Genomic DNA, 17831 nt, shown 5'->3' on the forward strand with positions numbered 1-17831 from the left:
TATACATTTAGCATATATCTTAGTTGGCAAAATGAAAACATGTTTATTCTGGATTCCAGATAAAAAAAGAAGAAATTTTATGTATTCGATCATTATATACTTCTAACCATAAATATGCCATAAACATATGTATCTATATGCCCATACATATGTAATTTATGTTAAATATTAAGTAGAAGTAGCTTATATAAACCTACAAACATGTAACCACATCCAGTAGTGTGTATGCTCACAATATATATGTTTATAGCTACTTAAGCTTATACTATATGCCAAATTATCAGTGGTAATTGAAAATGATGTCCATATATGCAAAAAGATAAGCATATATATACAGTCCATCTTATTTGTAGATATTCAACTTTGAGATGGTCTATACAACACATACTTCATTATTTAGTCCCACAGTAAGGCCCAATGCCTGGTGTGGTGGTTCAGGCGGCACTCAGCAGGCAAGGGTATGAGGATCACTGTGAGCTCAAAGCCAGCCTGGGACTGCAGAGTGAGATCCAGATCAGTCTGGGCTGGAGTGAGGCCCTACCTCAAATTTTTAAAAAGGTCCAACTTTTCTGAACTTTGTTTAGCCTAACTAATGGTATAAAATAGAAATAGAAATTAGTTGGCCAGTTGTGGTAGTGCATGCCAGTAGGATATTGCTGAAGAGGCAAAGGCAGGAGGATCAGAAGTTTGAGGCCAGCCTTGGCTACACATTTAGACCAGCCTTGTGGTACAACTTGTACCATGTAGTATGTCTGACTCCAGAAATTAGTTGGAAAAGTCTATTAACACAAACAAGTAGCAACCTTATGTCAACAACTGAACCAGTGGAAACATCCCCAGCCCTCTGCAGGAGAGTGAAGCTTGCCATTTACCTGGGGTCTCACAGGTTGGAGGGTCTCATGGGAGAGGCTTAGTTTAGCTTTTCTTTCTTGGTTGGCAGATACACAGTGTGCTCTCTCTAATAATATGTGTTTTATGGCAAGCATTCTGTTTTCTAGCTTCCCACAGATGTTTTTTTTTTTTTTTCCTTCTTTTTTCTGGACTTGTGTTTTGTGGTTGTGTTGAAATCCATTGTAATCTGTCCTGATTATTGGGTGATTGCTTGAACAAGATTAAGTTGAGTTATCTTTCTGGGGGAAGTCCTTTTTGGTTTAACCCTGTGATGAACCTGTATTAGGAACTGCAAATAGACCAGAAAGTGCAAGACATAATCCCTCTGCTGAAATCATTTATGACACTGTTATGGGACAAGGGAGTAGGACACCATTCATAGAAGCTGTGGTTTCTCAACATCGTGTGTGATGTGCCAGAGGAGTGATTTAGGCTAAGCCCTGTAAGAACTTGGGGAGGGAATCCATAAAGGAAGCTTCCAGGAAACAGAAAGGTGGGGCTTCTCAATTGAATTGGGGGATTAGAATCCAGCTCTCTGGCTCATGCTACCACCCTATATGAGCTTAGTAAATCATTTTGAATGGAATTACCTTTAGGACAAGAAGGAGCAGATAGAGACACACTTGTGTGGCTCCTCTGTCATTTCTATTGGCCTCATGGGAAGGTTCCAGATCTTGAAGCTCTGACTGCAACTGAGGGTCCTGTTACCCTCACTCTTCTGCTTTCTTTTTCTGATCCCTTTTTCAGAAAGCAATGGAGCTAATAGGCATCCCCCACCACATTCACGATAAGCTTGAATGGTATGAGGACAGGGAGCGATGAGTCCTGGTTCAAGCCCTGCTATCAACCTGCTATGAGACTTGTGGAAGCCACCTCGTCCTTCTACTCCTCCATCTCTTCCTCAGGGAATCATAGTGGCCTAGGAATTGGTTATCATTTAAGTTTCTTATCAACTTGTCTATTCTTATTCTTGTAGCTCCAACCTACTCCATGTTTAGTATGCGTATTATTCCCGCTCAAAGAAGCCACACCCCTTCTATGTTCAATCCATCTGCAAAGAGCAGAAACTACCAACCTGCTGTTGTAAGGACAGTTTAGGTTTGGACAGAAAATCTCTGGTCTGAATCTTTGTGTGTTGAAATGTTGGAAGCTTTAGAATCTTGTCCAGATATGCCTAAAGTAAGGGAAGGTGAAGATCACGTAAGGCTCAGCTTCAGGAAATGAGAAGTGATAACAACAGGAGAGCTAATAATGCACTAAGTCAGAGCTGAATGCCAGGTAGTGTTCTCAGTGGTGACATTCATGTTTCACAATCACCAGGTAGGCACTATTGTTGTTAGACCCATCTTACAGTTGAGAGAACCAAAACATAGAGAAATTGTATAATTTGTCCAATGGGACATAATTAGAAGGTGGTGGAGATGTGGTTTAAACTCAGGCACATTTTAAAATGACAAACACTAGGGAATTGTCAGAATGTTGCTATCATTCTCGGCTGGGAACTAATAAATCTAAAAACTTTTACCTGAACATTGTCCAAAAGAAGTAGGATACCATGGCAAGAAAGGAGCATCTATCTGGTTAGTTACGTACTGCCAAACTCATTTAAGTAGAGAAGTTGGGTTCCTCAGCTCTTCCTCTTCTTTGTAAGACTAAATGTATCAGGGATCTACAAAGCAAAATAACTTGCCCAAAATCACATTGTGAATTCTAAGCTCAAGCTGGATTGTGGTTGTCCTTAAGCAGGACTCCACCAACCTGAAGAATACTAAGACTAGAGAAGCAATGTTAGAGAAGGGCCTGGCTGTTTTATAAATGGAAAAAGAAAGGTCCAAAAGCCAGCCTCTGTATCACTGAGGTCCACACCCAGAGACTCAACCACCATGTATGGAAGATACAGTTAGGCCTACCATAATTTTACCTAACTAAAGATATAGATTTCTCATGATTCCCTAAGCATATGGTGTAATAACTATTTGCATCACATTTACATAATATTAGATGCGACAAAGTATATGATGATGTGTGTAGAGTACATCAAATATAATGTCATTTTATGCCAAATATTTGAGCACTTCAGACTTTGGAATGCAATGGGGTCCTGGAACCAGGACCTTGTGGGTACCAAAGGAGGACTATAACTTGCCTAAAGATAAGCAGCTAGAGACATACACTCTTACTAAGTATAGAACACCATGTGAGTTCTTTGATTTTTTTGTATCTGTGTGTTTAATTTCCCACCTTTTAATTTGCAAGCTTCCTCTGAAATTTCTTCCAGGTGTTCCTTCCTTTGAATCACATTCACAACCTCCAGTGGAGTACATTGCTCCCCAAACCATTCTTGTCATGACAATGCTTTGACCTAAGAGGCCCAGGGCTCCAGAGCCTTCACTTTCTTCAGAGGCAGGATGCCTTAGGGGAGAATAGTTAAGGATGCTTCATTGATCCAGTTGCCAGCTGAGTCCCTGTGAAAGAGACTCTGGAAACTTATTTATTATAGTTTGGCCAAGGTAACCTGGATGCTTCCGTTTTGTTTTCTTAATTTATTCTGTCTTCCAATTTCTATAGTCACAGACTGGACTCTACTTGTAGACTTTGCAAGTCCTGAGGTAGGATGCAAGGTGAGGACTGGCTGTCCTGCCTGGGAGGTGGAGTTGGACAGTACTTCCAAAGAAGAGCTATAAGGGCCTAGCACCTGGGTTTAGCCCAATCCCTGGCTTCTTATGCAGTCACTCTATACAGGGCACTGTCTTTGAATACTTGCCCCCAACTAACCCTCACATTTCTGCAGCAATGAGAACATCAAGGCTGCAAAAGTAGTCTTGTCCCCAGAACAGCCCAACTGGGCACGCATGACTCAGCACATCCTCGTACTGAGACACTGGGAACTAAGAAGGGTCAAAAGCAAGGACTGTGCTAGAATAGTTTATAACTGCATGGAAAGCACAGAAGTGAAGGCATTGGATGATGTACAAGATTCAGGCGTGGCACAGAGGTCTGATGGGCACATTTTGCATGTCAGAAAAGATGCCTAGATAAACTGCAGTAAGGGGTAGGGCTTGGGGGCCACTTTCTAGGCAGCATCTCCTCACTCTGGGAACTCAAAACTGAACAGCTATAAAAAAGAAATGAGCAGAGCTCAGTGTTGCTTCTAGCATAGTGGTCCAAAAACTTCCAAGTTGGCATTGGAATTAATGTGGGTAAGAACTAGGAAGAGCAAGAGTCTATAGGAGCTGTGGGTAGTTCTGATGCTAAAAGTCTGTCCTTTCCCCAGACTTCTGTCATGAAGCTCTCAGAATTGAGCCTAAGGCTAGTGGGGGAAGAGAGTGTGGCTACAACCAGAAATACAAACTGGAGTTTCCATGATAATGTACCTCCCAAGTATATGTGACTGCTTTTGAGGGAGGAACCAGGATATACCTGCACTTGAAATTCCCACCTTGCATGTAAGTACTAAAGCACAGCTAGGCTACTACACATAGCAGTTCTTCTTTTTTTCTTTTTTTTTCTTTTTTCTTTTTTAACCAACCAGCCCTTCCCTCAGGCTCTTAGGAACAAACTGATATGAAACATGGTCTTCTCCTCACCCCTGCCTTGTCCCTTGGACCCACTTACAGTTATTGTCTCACATTTCTTCTGCCTTCTCTTTGGCAAATGCTAACAGCTTATTCCAAACCTTCACTTTCTGGAGATAACTTTTACTATGATGTTTTTGATAGTTACTGGAAATTTCAAAATATATGATGAAATAAAATTCACCTATGATTCTATTGTTAACATTTTTAACATTTGATGGTTTTCTATCTATTCTTTAGTATTTATTCTTGGTTATAAAATTGGGATTATACCTTTTGCAAGGTTTGAGTTTAAGGTTGACTAGATAATGCATGCACCCTATTCTTTCTCATACCTGGAAGCCAACCACCTTTTGCTTTTGGTCTTTAGCTGTGCATGTCTGTGGTGTGCGTGCATGAGTGTTCATGGATGTGGGGGCACAGGGATGTATGTGTGTGCCTGCGTGTGGAGGCCAGAGGTTAACACTGCATATCTTATCTGCCTCAAGCTTTCTACACCTTATTTTCAGAGGAAGGGTCTCTCTCTTGAACCTAAAACGCACCAATTGGAATAGTCCAGCTAGCCAGTTTGCTTGGGATCCAGTGTCTCTACCTCTCAAGCACTAGGGTTACAGGTACATGGCCATACTCGCTCAGTAGTGATGTCAGTGCTGAGGATATGAACTCAGAGCCTCATACTCACACAAAAGCATTTTATCCAGCAAGCCATCTCCCCATCCTTACTTCATAGTTGTTTTATTTTTATTTATTTGACAGAGAGAGGGGTAGGCAGGGGAGAATAGGCATACTGGTGTCTCAGGGCCTCCAACTACTGAAAAGGAACTCCAGACACCTGTTCCACCTTGTGCATCTGGCTGACGTGGGTCTTGGGGAATCAAACCTGGGTCCTTTGGCTTTGCGAGCAAGTGCCTTAACCACTAAGCAATCCCTGAAGCCCTTCATAGTTTTGATCATGGGGTTTTTGTTTATTTCTATTCTGTTGCTGGGGATTGAGTCCTGGGCCTTACCCATGCTAGGCAAACACTTTACACTGACAGGCATCCAGAGATAATCATATATTTTTGAGTAAATATGAGCATTTCCTCCATGTTATCAAATAATCATCAAAATAAGATTATTTTTTAAATTTTTATTACCTTTATTTATTTGAGAGAGAGAGAAAACGGGCGTGCCAGGGCCTTCAGCCGCTGTAAACAAACTTTAGATGCCTGTGCCACCTTGTACATCTGGCTAACATGGGTCCTAGAGAATCAAATCTGGGTCCTTCAGCTTCACAGGCAAACTCATTAACTGCTAAGCCATTTCTCCAGCCCATAAGATTATTTTGAATGCATTATATGCTTAAACACTATCTTTTTCTCTATAATATTTTTTTTCTTCCTTCTACTTGGATTTAAATTTACTGTGAGATGTTGGACATAACTTGATTTTTCTGTGTCACAGTTTACAGAATTGTCAAATGAAGATGGTACTTATTTCTATTTTCTGGAGTGTTAAGTAGTAGATGAGTTAATACAGGGGCTAGGGATATAGGAGAAACACCTCGGATGGTAGAGTGCTTGCCTAATGTGCAAATGTCCTGGGTTAGATCCCCAGCACCATAAAAAAAGAGAAAATATACCTAGGAAGGCAGTTTAAGGCAGTTTGAACATTTATCTTACTATATCAACACTATGTTGGCTATTGCCATTTTAATAATGTATACATTTTGTTATTTTTTATGTAATACTTCCTGGCATTTTTATTACCTTAAAAATGATTTTAGCATTGACCTTTTACACAGGGTAATGAAACACAAATTATAATTAGAAAACATCTTGGTGTTCATTCTTGAATTTTATTTTTTTTATAACAGCAAACAAACGAGAGAGAGAGAGAGAGAGAGAGAGAGAGAGAGGGAGAGAGAGGGAGAAAGTATTAGGGGTAAATATCAAAATATATTATGTTCATATATGAAATTGTCAAAACTAAAATTAAAACAATGAAACGTTGCAGAATAAACAACGTAAAATCTTTTTCACACATATGCTACATATTTATATTCAATTTTATTGTAGCTAACACAATATAATTAATGGAGACTAATTATCTCTAATTTTTTTTCCAGTCCTGTGTTCAAGCCTAGTGCCTCAAGTACTAGGCTAGTACTGTACCACTGAGCTAGATTCCCAACTCCTATCCAAGTTATCATGAATATTTTCTTAATTTAAAGGATCCACACACATCATATGCATGTTTATGCCAGTTTCAAATGTAATTTTTAACTAATTAATTTTCCATTTTCATTGTATTTTTGAAAACCTGATTGCAGTTCATTTTTGCTATCATTGTTGCTTGTGTTTTGCGGGTTTAGTTTTGGTGTGTGTGTGTGTGTGTGTGTGTGTGTGTGTGTGTGTGTGCTGCTTTGCTTTTCAGACAAGGTCTGCGTCTGTGGCAGTCTGGCCTGGAGCTTCCAGCCTCATGCCTCACACTCCAAGTTTGCAGGCAGGCACCACAGCTTCAACTTGACTTTCTACTTTCTGATGTGGTTTAGATATAAGTCCATGGCAAGTACCAGGTTGATTTTTTAAAAGATTTTTTTTATTTATTTATGAGAGATAGAGAGAAAGGGGGAGAGAGAGAGAGAGAGAGAGAGAGAGAGAGAGAGAGTGAGAATGGGCACGCCAGGGCCTCTAGCCACTGCAAACGAACTCCAGATTCATGCACCACCATGTGGCTTACATGGGACCTGGAGTATTGAACCTGTGTCCTTAGGCTTAGTAGGCATGTGTCTTATCTGCTAAGCCATCTCTCCAGCCCTACCAGGTTGAGTTTTATTTGTTCATTTTTACAGCTGAGTAATGTTCTGATTATCACTGTGCAGTAATTTATCTGATTATCCCTTCATTGATGAACTTTCCCTCCAACATTTTTTTCTATTATAAGTAATGCTGGGATATTTCACCTCTGTGCAGTCATAAGAGTTTTCCATGGGAAAAATTCCTAGAGGTAGAAGTTCCTGCTCAGTGACTATGCAAATTTGTAGAGAATTTTATACTCATTGCCAAATTGCACTACATAAAGGTCATACCAATTAAAGCCCCACCGGCAGTATACAGCTTTTGTTTTTCTTTTTCACTTGGAAGTGAGTCCAACAATGCATCTCATCCCAGACTCTAATCTCTACCAGCCTAGCGCATGTAACCTATATGTCAAAATAATGGTTTCCCTTTGTCATTTTAATCTCCTCTTAATAACAGTGAGGTTAAAGGATGGTTATATGTTCTGTCATCATGTGTTTTTCTTATGAAAACTGCCTGCTCATTGCTCTTTATTGGCGTGTTTTCCTTTTGTGTTTTTATTGATTTGTAATCACTTTATAATATTAATGTAGTAAGTCTAGCATATATACAACTCCTCTTTTTGCTACTTTATTGGCTTTTACCATCTTTTCTTTCTCTCCTATTTCCAAACCGGGTATCCAACTGATCTGCTGATCTATCTTCAAGTATATTCATCCTTCCTCTTTCATATCTCTTCTCCAAAAATCTCATCCATTGAACTATCCCATTTCAGATATCAGGGGGTTGCAGTTAGATTTTTCTATTTGGTTCTTTTTAAATACTTTTATTTCTCTGCCAAAAATGCCTCTCGTTTCATTCATTATGAACATACTCCTATTTATTTCATTGTGTGAGGATTCCAAAATCTGGATTATTTTATGACCACTTCTATTTATTGTTTAAATGTATACATTATATTATTCCAGTTCTTTGTGTGTTGAGTTACTTTGGATCCCATGCCAGATATTGGATATGTCCATAATCTGTTACTGTGTTCTAACAAAAACTTTGCGAGGACCAGATGTGAAGTACCTTTCTGTGGATGGAACAGCTCCAGTCTCAATTTAGTTCCTTCATCTTTATTAGGGATATGAGTAGTCTGTCTTATGTGTGCATAGTTTGGGGGTCACCCAGACAGTTGGACAGAGTTTATAGATAGAGATTTCTTCCCCTAACTTTTTTCTAACTTTAATGTATGTGTGTGTGCGTGCAGTATATGTGTAGCACATGTTTGTGTAGATTTATGTGCATGTGAGGACATATATATGTGGAGGCAAAAGTTTGACATCAGGTGTCTTACTCAATCACTCCTCACCCTGTCATTTGAGGTTCTCTTCCTGCACCTAGAGCCATCAATTCAGCTGGAGCAGCTAGCTAGTGAACTCCAGGGATTCCCTGTCTCCTCATCACTAGCTGTGGGATGACAGGCATGCACCAACACACACACCTGGCATTTTTATGTGGGTGCAGGGAATCTGAACTCAGGTATTCATGATTGCCCAACAATTATTTTACCCAATGAGCCAGCCAGTGCCACCCAGCACTGAGTCTTTCTTCAGAGAATTCCCTTCATTTTCTAGCGCCCCTGGTCAACCTAAGCTTTGTTTCCTGTCTCTGCAGATGTGAGCTGTCCCTTTGGGATTTTGCTGACCTGCACTTTTCTCTGACTGTCATCTGCCCTTGGGACAAAGTAACAAAGTGCAGCTCATCATGCTAGACACTTCCTCCAAAGTTTTGACTTCCTCTAAAATCTTCCTGGCTCTGTCTGTGTTTGGATAGTTAGCTTTTCCAGCCCTCCCCCCCCGCCCGCCCCCCCGTCACACACACCCAAGGTAGGATTTCACTCCAGGCCAGGCTGACCTGGAACTCACTATGTCACCTCAGGATGGCCTTGAACTCATGGAAATCCTCCTACCTCTGCCTCCCACGTTCTGGGATTAAAGGGTGCACCACCACACCTGGCTAATCTTTTCCAGTTTTGTTTTTTTTTCAGCACTCTTTGTTGCATTAGTCTATGGACTAAGACTTCATCCTTCATACAGAAGCACACCCACATGGCTTTTGTCCACTGTGTTTTCACAACCATTGCTGTGATGGCAGTGGCAGAAAGGAGAAAAGAATACAACAGAATTCCGAGGGAGGAGTGGAATGATTATGACCTTGGCTAATGGGTTGTGCCTGGTGAGAGATGACAGCTGCTTGCAGACCCACATACAAGACAATGTCATTGATGAAGTACATTTCAGGACTGCTCTATTCTGTTTCTCATTTCAGACCTCAGCCTGTGGGTCCTTAGCCACACCTATCACTCCTACATTCCCAGTTCTCAGTCCACACTAAATACTGAAGTGCCCCTAAACAGAACCCAGAGCAAGCCATGTGGATTTGCCTGCTGGGCGGCTGGTGCTTACTTAGATTCTGGTGCTCAGAAAGTTAACAGACCCTGAAGGGCAGCTTGGCTTTGGAGTTAGGCATACCTGGATTTATATCATGGCTCTGCCATTGTTACCTGCATAATATCTCTGAGCCTGAGCTCATGTCCTGGCAAGATTTCCCACCGAAAGAGGGCAATGCCCACCCAGACTAGCGGAGTAGCTAGCACAGGGTCACCTTACCCTCAGAGGACCAGGAAGGTGTGCTACTGGGTCAGAGATGTGGGGTGCCACTCAACTTGCTGTGTGGACTTTTGCTTTTAGGAACTTCCACGTCTGGAATGAAGGCTGGTTTGTGCGGACTGATCTGGGACCCTGGTACAATGGATGGCAGGTCCTGGATGCCACTCCCCAGGAGAGGAGCCAAGGTGATCTCTGCTGACCCTTCCCTGGGCTTGGCTCCATTGTTTGCAGGAGGACAGTCACACAAGGAAGTAACCAAAGCCCTCCCTAGCACCACAGTATACAATGGGATGGGGACCAAAAAAAGGGATTTTAAAGGTAGATTTCTCCTCCTCAGTTGTGAGACTCAGGCTGCAATTTAAACAGGCTCCTCCCTCACATCTCTTCCAGTTGCTGCTGCCACTGCAAAGACCCTGGCAGGTGACAGGTGACAAGAGAAAGACACCTTCCCCTGACAACAATGACTTTCCGCCACTACCACCAATAGTCTGGCTTCTCCAATGCAGAAACCTGGTGGCTTCCCCAACCTTGATCCATATTACTCCCTCTGTGCCAGGCCCTCAGGACAACAGATCAGCTCCTCTGTAATCAAGCCATCTGTCCCGGGTCAAACCTTGCGCTGCAACTGCTGCCTCTCACCTCTTCCTCTTCCCTCAGAAATGTGTCCCATGCTCTCTAGGGTCTTCTTTCATCTACCTCTAGTCCCTAGAAGACTATGTTATCTATTTCCTTAATTTTGAGTTATTTCAAACATTTAAAATGTATAAAGTAATATGTACACATAGTTTAAATGCATTTCAAACATTTATAATAACTTATAATGAAAATAAAGTCTTAGGCCCACCCTAACACCCCTGCTCCATCCCATATTCCTTAGACCCTTTACTAAAGGCTAGATTTTTGGGCCAGAGGGTAAGCTTTCAGATATTCTCTAACCCATTGTTGTTGTTTTTTTTTTCAGTACAATTCATTAGATTATAAAATTAGTTGATGGGTTGTAATCAGTTCAAAAAAAATGAAAGGAAAATAAAGTATCAGATACACTTGTCCCTAATAAGACTAAGTATTGTCATGTGAAACTTTTGTTTACATGCTCCAGGATGTCAAATGGACTTCTTTCTAGGAGTCATAGAAAAAAATGGGTTATTCTTCTAAGCATATTAAAAAATGTGTGCCTTTTTGTTCATTTGTTTTATAAACACATGTACCAATATTCTTCTATTGCTATATCCTTGCTTGCTTTTAGTTGGAAACTTCCTGAATCTATCTATCTATCTATCTATCTATCTATCTATCTATCTATCTATCTACCTACCTCTACCTTTATCTTTATTTATCTATCTATCATCTACCCATGCTGAGTGATGGAAGAGGGAAGTGAAGATTGGGGCTGGGAATTCAGGAGAGTAAGGGGTCCCATGGACTGGGAGTTCAGAAAAGTTTTCCAGAAATAAGAAGGCAATGAACTTCTGGGCTAGAATGGTTAGCAGAGATAGAAATGGAGGTAAAATAAAGCAGGGTACTAGTGCAGAATAACAGGGATGTAAATATGTCTGCTGAAAGCCTTACAGGAGGGACACACAGTAGTGGCTGAAGGAGGTTGGCCCTGGTAACAACAGGGGGTTGGCATGGCGGCAGAAGGCTCTTGGAGAGGCAGGCTCTGGGCAGACTAGTGTAGACAGGCTTAACCTTGGGATACATGCAGCAAACCTCCACATCCTGGCCACAGGTGTGTTCCAGTGTGGCCCTGCCTCAGTTAACGCAGTCCGAGAAGGTGATGTGGACAAGAACTTTGACATGGTCTTCATCTTTGCGGAGGTAAATGCTGACCGCATTACCTGGATCTCTGATGCCCGGAATGGAACCCAGAAGCAGAATTCTGTGGATACTCGATCCATTGGCAAGTACATCAGCACCAAGGCCGTGGGCAGCAACTCTCGCATGGATGTCACAGACCAGTACAAGTACCCAGAAGGTAGGAGAGGTGCTGATGACATGGCGCCTCATGGGGCTCAGTGGTGGTGGACAGTTTTGAGGGTGGTAAGAGAATAAAGCTCCATCCCATTCAGCTACATCTCAGCCAGTTCTGTCCTAATGGTAGGGTGGTTCCCTAGCAGCAAATGCCCAAGTTTTCAGTGGCATCAGAAGCATCAAGAACAGCTGCAATGCCAGGGGAAGTTGACTTCAGGGCCCATAGAACTGTCAGTCAACATACTTCCAGCTGTGATCACTTCTCAAACTGCACAGTGGAAGCAATAACACTGATTGAATATCACAAGGAGAGACATGGCCTCTCTGAAATGACCCCAAGGACTTGGAAGAGATTTCTCATCAGTCCATTCCCCTAGTCTCCACGAGCATAGAAAAGGGCATCTGAACAAAGAAGTGAACAAAGAAACCCAGATGCATGGGCTTGCAAAATGCGGCATCTCCATAGTCAGCCCCAAGAGGCCCATGAGGCACGGCCTCATAGCAAGGATAGTGCCAAATTTCTGACAGCAGGTGCAGGCACTGCCGGTCCCACATGCCGTGAAGGTGGCTTATTTCAACTAGACTGCCTCCTCAGAAGTTGCTTTGGATCCAGATTCATGGTGATTCTCCATGATAGAACAAGAGTTCTACATTTGAAGGTGTAGTTTGGTTTCAGAAATAGTTCAAAGTAACCTAGCAGTTGCTCTAGCAGGACATGGTTACTCTTTAACAGAGTTAATAGCTTACTCTTTCTAAAATGTCTGAAAATAGCTAATTCATTTGCTCCTCAATCAATTTCTGGGAGGGATCAAGAAAAGTACTCTTGTAAGTGTAACCACAGTGTCCACTAAGACAAGCCCTGAATCTTGAGGCTAATGCAGGCTGCTGGTGCCAGAGTCCACAGAAGAGGAAAGCTGTCTCCAGGAGGTATAAAACGAGAATAGCAATGGCTCTCTTAGTTGGGTTTAAATGCACACATACACACAAGGTCCCACAGTCTTTGTCCATTTAGACATTTGTGCCCGCCATGGTGCAATGCCATCCCACAGTGAGAATTCTGCAGACACAGCTTAATTGCCTACATGGACCTGACATTTCCCATTCCTCTCACACTTTGACCCTGCTTCTCTGGAGCTTTGGCTGTCCCAGCGACCTCCTAAGCAATGGGAATGGGCTGGTTGAGGACTCCCTGCGGGACTCCTGGCAGTATCTCAGCCCTTGCGTGACAGCAGGGCAGACCACCTACCTGACATTGCCCGTCTTTTCTTGCCTAATGGTGCCAGTTTGTCTCAGAGGGCCTCAGGCAGGAAAAGCTCATAAAGTGAGTTGCTAAGCATTTACACAATAACAATGCCACAGAGAAAACAGCAGCAGGAAGCGTAGTCTTGAGTAAGCCCAGCAGGTGACCTATATAGACACTGCAGCTCTGAACATCATTGTGCAAACACCTGCTCCAAGGTCTGTCAGGCACAGAAGCTCAGATCCCAGAGAAGCCTTCGGCCTGGGTGTGAACTTACAACTCAACTAGAGAATGGAAGGGCACCCCAAGGAACCTAGCCCTCCAGGATCTCCCAGCCCGGGTAATCTGACTGCCTCCTTGCAACAGGGTGTGGGGGAGGCACTTTAAGCCAGGCTTCAGACACCTAGGGACCAACCCCTTCCCCTCTTCATTTAATTCCCAGAGTGGTCTGGACCAGTAGCATTTCTAACTTGATGAACTTAGATGTATGGGCTGAAGTTTCTGCCAAGAAAGGGCTTCTTGAGTTGTAGGGTACTTACCATAAGGCTTCTGGTACCTTGAAATTTTTACGTTAGTTATGGAAGCCAAGGGGCCATCTTTATGACCTATAGATGCCAATGCATTCATTACTTTGTTTACCCAAGAGGTCAAGGCTTTTTCCTGTATGGTAGAATGGTTTTGAGGTTAAGGCAGGGAGTTGATGTGACTTGCTTAGTCATCCTGGTGTTTGGAGTTGCTTGCTCAGTTCTTAGTGCTCCATGAGCCCTTTTAGGGACTGTCAACAGCAACCTCCATGGACTTCTGCAATCACTTTGTATCCAGGCTCAAGTGAAAAACCCTTATTTAGCTCTTCAAATCTATGAACTCTTCAAACTAGTAATAACTTGGAACTATATGCCAACCATTGTTCTTGTCAGCTGGTATAGACAAAAATGTCATTTGTTGTCAAAGTGCCTTTAGGCATGCAACAAGGGAACATAGGGAAGTGTTCAAAGAAGTCTTTTCTTTCAAAGAAGTCAATTCTAAGTCATAACCTTGCTTTGCTTATGAACTCAGCCAAACCTTTTTCAGTTCAAGTTTTGTTATTTAATTTTAAATAACGTTTGTTCTTCAAAGTCTCACAAAAGGCCTTTCATCTAAAGAAAGAGAAAAGAAAGGAAGGAAGGAGGGAAGGAAAAGAGAGAGAGAGGATGAGAAGGAAATCTAACAACATAAGGATATGATCAAGCCCATAGTAATTTTATGCAGATCTTACCCTTTCCCTATAGTTTCCTGACATTGTAGACCTGACTGGAAAAGGGCCAGAGACATGGAGCACCATGTTAACAAAGGTCAATGGAGACCTGGCAAGATCAGACACTTGCTAGGGGCAGCTTGGTGACATAAAAGTGGTGTCAGTGTTAATTCTAAGTCTCCCTTCCAAGTAAGCTGTCATTGTCCTTTGTCTAAATTGCTGCCACATCCCTGAGATGTTCCTGTTTTTGTTTTTGTTTCCTAATATACAGGTTCTAGTGAGGAAAGACAAATACATCAAAAGGCCTTGAGCAAACTTAAACCTAATGCATCTTTTGGCCCAACGTCTGCAAGGGATTTGGCAGATGATGAAGGGGCACCCAGCATTTCTGGGAAGTTCAAGATCACTGGAGTACTGACAGTAGGCAAAGAAGTCAGCCTGGCCCTGCTGCTCAAAAACCTGACCAGTGATAGGAAGGCGGTGACAGTGAACATGACAGCCTGGACCATTGTCTACAATGGCACACTTGTGCATGAGGTGTGGAAGGACTCTGCCACAATATCCCTGGATCCTGAAGAAGGTAACTTGTCCTGTAAGGTGATGGGGCTTGATGAATGAAAGGTAGTCGATCATCAGCTGAAGGGTTCCCACTGGACTCCAGGTGAGCCAGCTGACTGTGGACAGAGCGGTGAATGGGCCCTGTGGTTAAGCTCTGGAAGTTGTTATCTCTGTGCACAGAATGGGTAATGGTGGTGCCAACCACACTTTTCTTACAGTCTAAAAGAGACAGGAGAGAGTCTTTGGTACTTCCAAGTCACAGCAAAATATCCCTTGCAGGTTTTATAGCACACTGCCCAGCTTGCACAGTAGATCTGCCTTTTCACCTGACCTTTCAAAAACAGGCTAGGTTTCAGCATTCACATAACAGAGGCAGACATGAGGTTTGGAGAGATGTATGACTTGATTTAGAGATTGTCATAGCTAGTAGGTGACAATGACATGGTCTTGATTTCCAGATGCTACTTTCAGTATTTTTTGCTGTGTTTTGTTGCTGCCACCCTGCTCTAAGCTCTCCCTCCCTCTCCCTCCCCACAAATCCCTTTGCAAGCTTGTCGCTGGATATACAAGAAATCAATATATAAAATATACCACAGAATTTTGAATCCTTGCTCAGTGTTCCCATGGAAACCATGGTGGGATCAGTTTTCTTGCCTTTAATGGCAGTGACAGTCTTTTTGAAGGCCTGAGCATTTGGGAGTGAGTGGCTCATGGCCCCAGGGAAGTGTAGCTGCAAAGAGAGCAAGGTGGAGTGGCGGAACATTGGTACTGTGGGATCAAATGCAGGTGTGCCTACACTGGCAAAATCCTTAAGCTGTTATGAAGGGTTTAGGCTTACAAAGCAGATTAACAAGGGTGGAGTGGCTATTTGCTCTGCATAAAGAATAGAAACTGATTAATTATACAATCCATCTGGAAAGAACTCTGACTGCAGAGAAAGTGAATGGCATCTGTCAAAAGACAGCATTCCCTCACAGTCTGTCTTCTGGCAGAAATTTTGGTAGAAATCTAAGGATCAGACGTGACTGTGGCTATTATTTACCTTTGATGCTCAAACAACTTTTTTTTTCTTTTGAAAAATGCCAGGAGGCAGTTCCATCTGGGAAATTGTGCCAATGCCTGCTTTGTGTGTGGAAAAATGAGAAAGTATGGAGGGTTCTGTAAGAGAGAGGATAGTTTTGAACAGGTGAGGCATGGCCACATGGAGGGTCTGAACATTATACCTAAGGCAGTAAGGAGTCATGGAAGCTATGCAGTCTTGCTTTGCTCACTGGTGTGAGTGGCTGAAGGAAAAAAGGCCCAAGGAGGGAAGGGAAGGGAGTGAGGGTACTGTTGCAATGGCACAGCAGGTTATTAGTTGGCATGGAGGATTCTAAGCACTTATTTAGTCACTCTTTCTTCCTAGTCATTACTCTGTTGTCACCCTCATTGCTGCTGCCATTAGGCAATCAGGCTATCATTCCTATTCTTCCTCTGCCCCTTAGGAGAAAACTCATCCTCTGACGTTTCCCAGGCCTGGGAGGGGCAGCTGTATTGCAGCCCTGTGAGCCCATTCTTTGATATGTCCTTCCACTGGCTTGGTGGCTCTCTGGTGTCTATTCTGGAGCCCCTCTCCCTCCCAGTACAGTGCTTGATGCAGGACAGACTTTTTCAAGCCCTGACTACAGGTCCTCTCGCCAATTTGGACCAACTCAATTCAGTTCTAAGGAAGGGCTCAGAGCCCATCCATGCTCTCAGTCCATTCTCCCTTGCTTCTCCTTCCAGAAATCCAGCATCCTATGAAGATCCCATACGCTCAGTATGATAGATACCTGAAGGCAGACAACATGATCCGGGCCACAGCCATATGCAAGGTGACTGATGAGTCTGAGGTGGTAGTGGAACGAGATGTCATCCTAGACAACCCCACCCTGACCCTGGAGGTAAGAGGATGGGAAGGGGTTCCTCTCCCACCAGCCTCTGGGAGCCACAGCTCTATTAGGTGGGCAGAGAAGTAGGCTTACAGATCAGGCTGTCTCTTGTTTTATATCTGGGTGCAGTGATGGCCTCTTCCTGTTCAGCCTTATTGCTGGCTTCCCAAGCTGACATTGAACAGAAGCCTGGTAATCGCAGCTGCCCTGTTCTCACCCCCTCAGGATGGCATGGGGACCCAGGGTGCTCAATCTGATGTGAGGTCCCATTCTCCCATGCCGTTGGCTTCTGATATACCCTTTCAGAGTCCCATTTGGTCTGAACTATGCTTCAGGACAGAGGTAGTCCCACCACATCAGGGGAGCTCATGCCTGGATAGCCAGCACAGGGCAGTAATTGCAACAGTAGGCTATGTAACCAAATGAATCTGGCCTTTTTCAGTGATATTTGTGCTCCAGTGTTTATCATCTCTGGCACTAAGCAAAAACCCTAGCTGAGTCTCAGCTGCTCCAACTCTATCAGAGGGATTCAAAAATGCAATTCAAAACTTGCAGGGTATCCCGTCCTCAGGGCAGCCTTTCCTGACCCCACAAAGCAGTCATCCTCTTCCTTCACAGCATTTCTTCCAACTGAAAAAATACCTTTGTGTGATGATTTGGTCCCTCCATGACTGCAAGTGAGGGTTACCAGGGCTCTGGGGTCATCACTGTCTCCCCTGACATGGTTTCCTAGGCGATAAAATATATAAGTCTAGGACTTACCCATCTCCACTGACATGATGGACAGCTGAGTGTTCCTATTTTTGAAGCTAGGAAACAATGCTGGGTAGCAGCTGGCTCAGTTATGAAATGCCTTAAAAGGATCAGTGTTTAACTGAAGCTAGTTTTTTTTTTTTCCATTATATTCCATAATGTCCTTAAACCTCCTTACAACATTACCTTTTATTCACCACTTTTGCTCTACATCCTTTGGATTTCCATATCAAGTCCCAGACATCTTTAAAGATGCTGAAAT

At 43.0% G+C, this 17831-nt stretch overlaps 1 protein-coding gene across 1 annotated transcript in view; it reads left to right on the forward strand.

Annotated features, from left to right (window-relative positions):
* The window catches only part of Tgm3 (transglutaminase 3), a 39777-nt gene that overhangs the window by 18899 nt on the left and 3047 nt on the right, over window positions 1-17831 (forward strand). Inside the window, exons 8-11 of the mRNA XM_004661429.2 lie at window positions 9985-10088; window positions 11633-11878; window positions 14620-14928; window positions 16671-16828. Of these exons, the coding sequence (XP_004661486.1) occupies window positions 9985-10088; window positions 11633-11878; window positions 14620-14928; window positions 16671-16828 (817 nt within the window). The remainder of the gene's footprint in view (window positions 1-9984; window positions 10089-11632; window positions 11879-14619; window positions 14929-16670; window positions 16829-17831) is intronic.

Source organism: Jaculus jaculus, chromosome 8 (genome assembly GCF_020740685.1).
Source record: "Jaculus jaculus isolate mJacJac1 chromosome 8, mJacJac1.mat.Y.cur, whole genome shotgun sequence".
In the NCBI taxonomy this organism is placed as follows: domain Eukaryota; kingdom Metazoa; phylum Chordata; class Mammalia; order Rodentia; family Dipodidae; genus Jaculus; species Jaculus jaculus.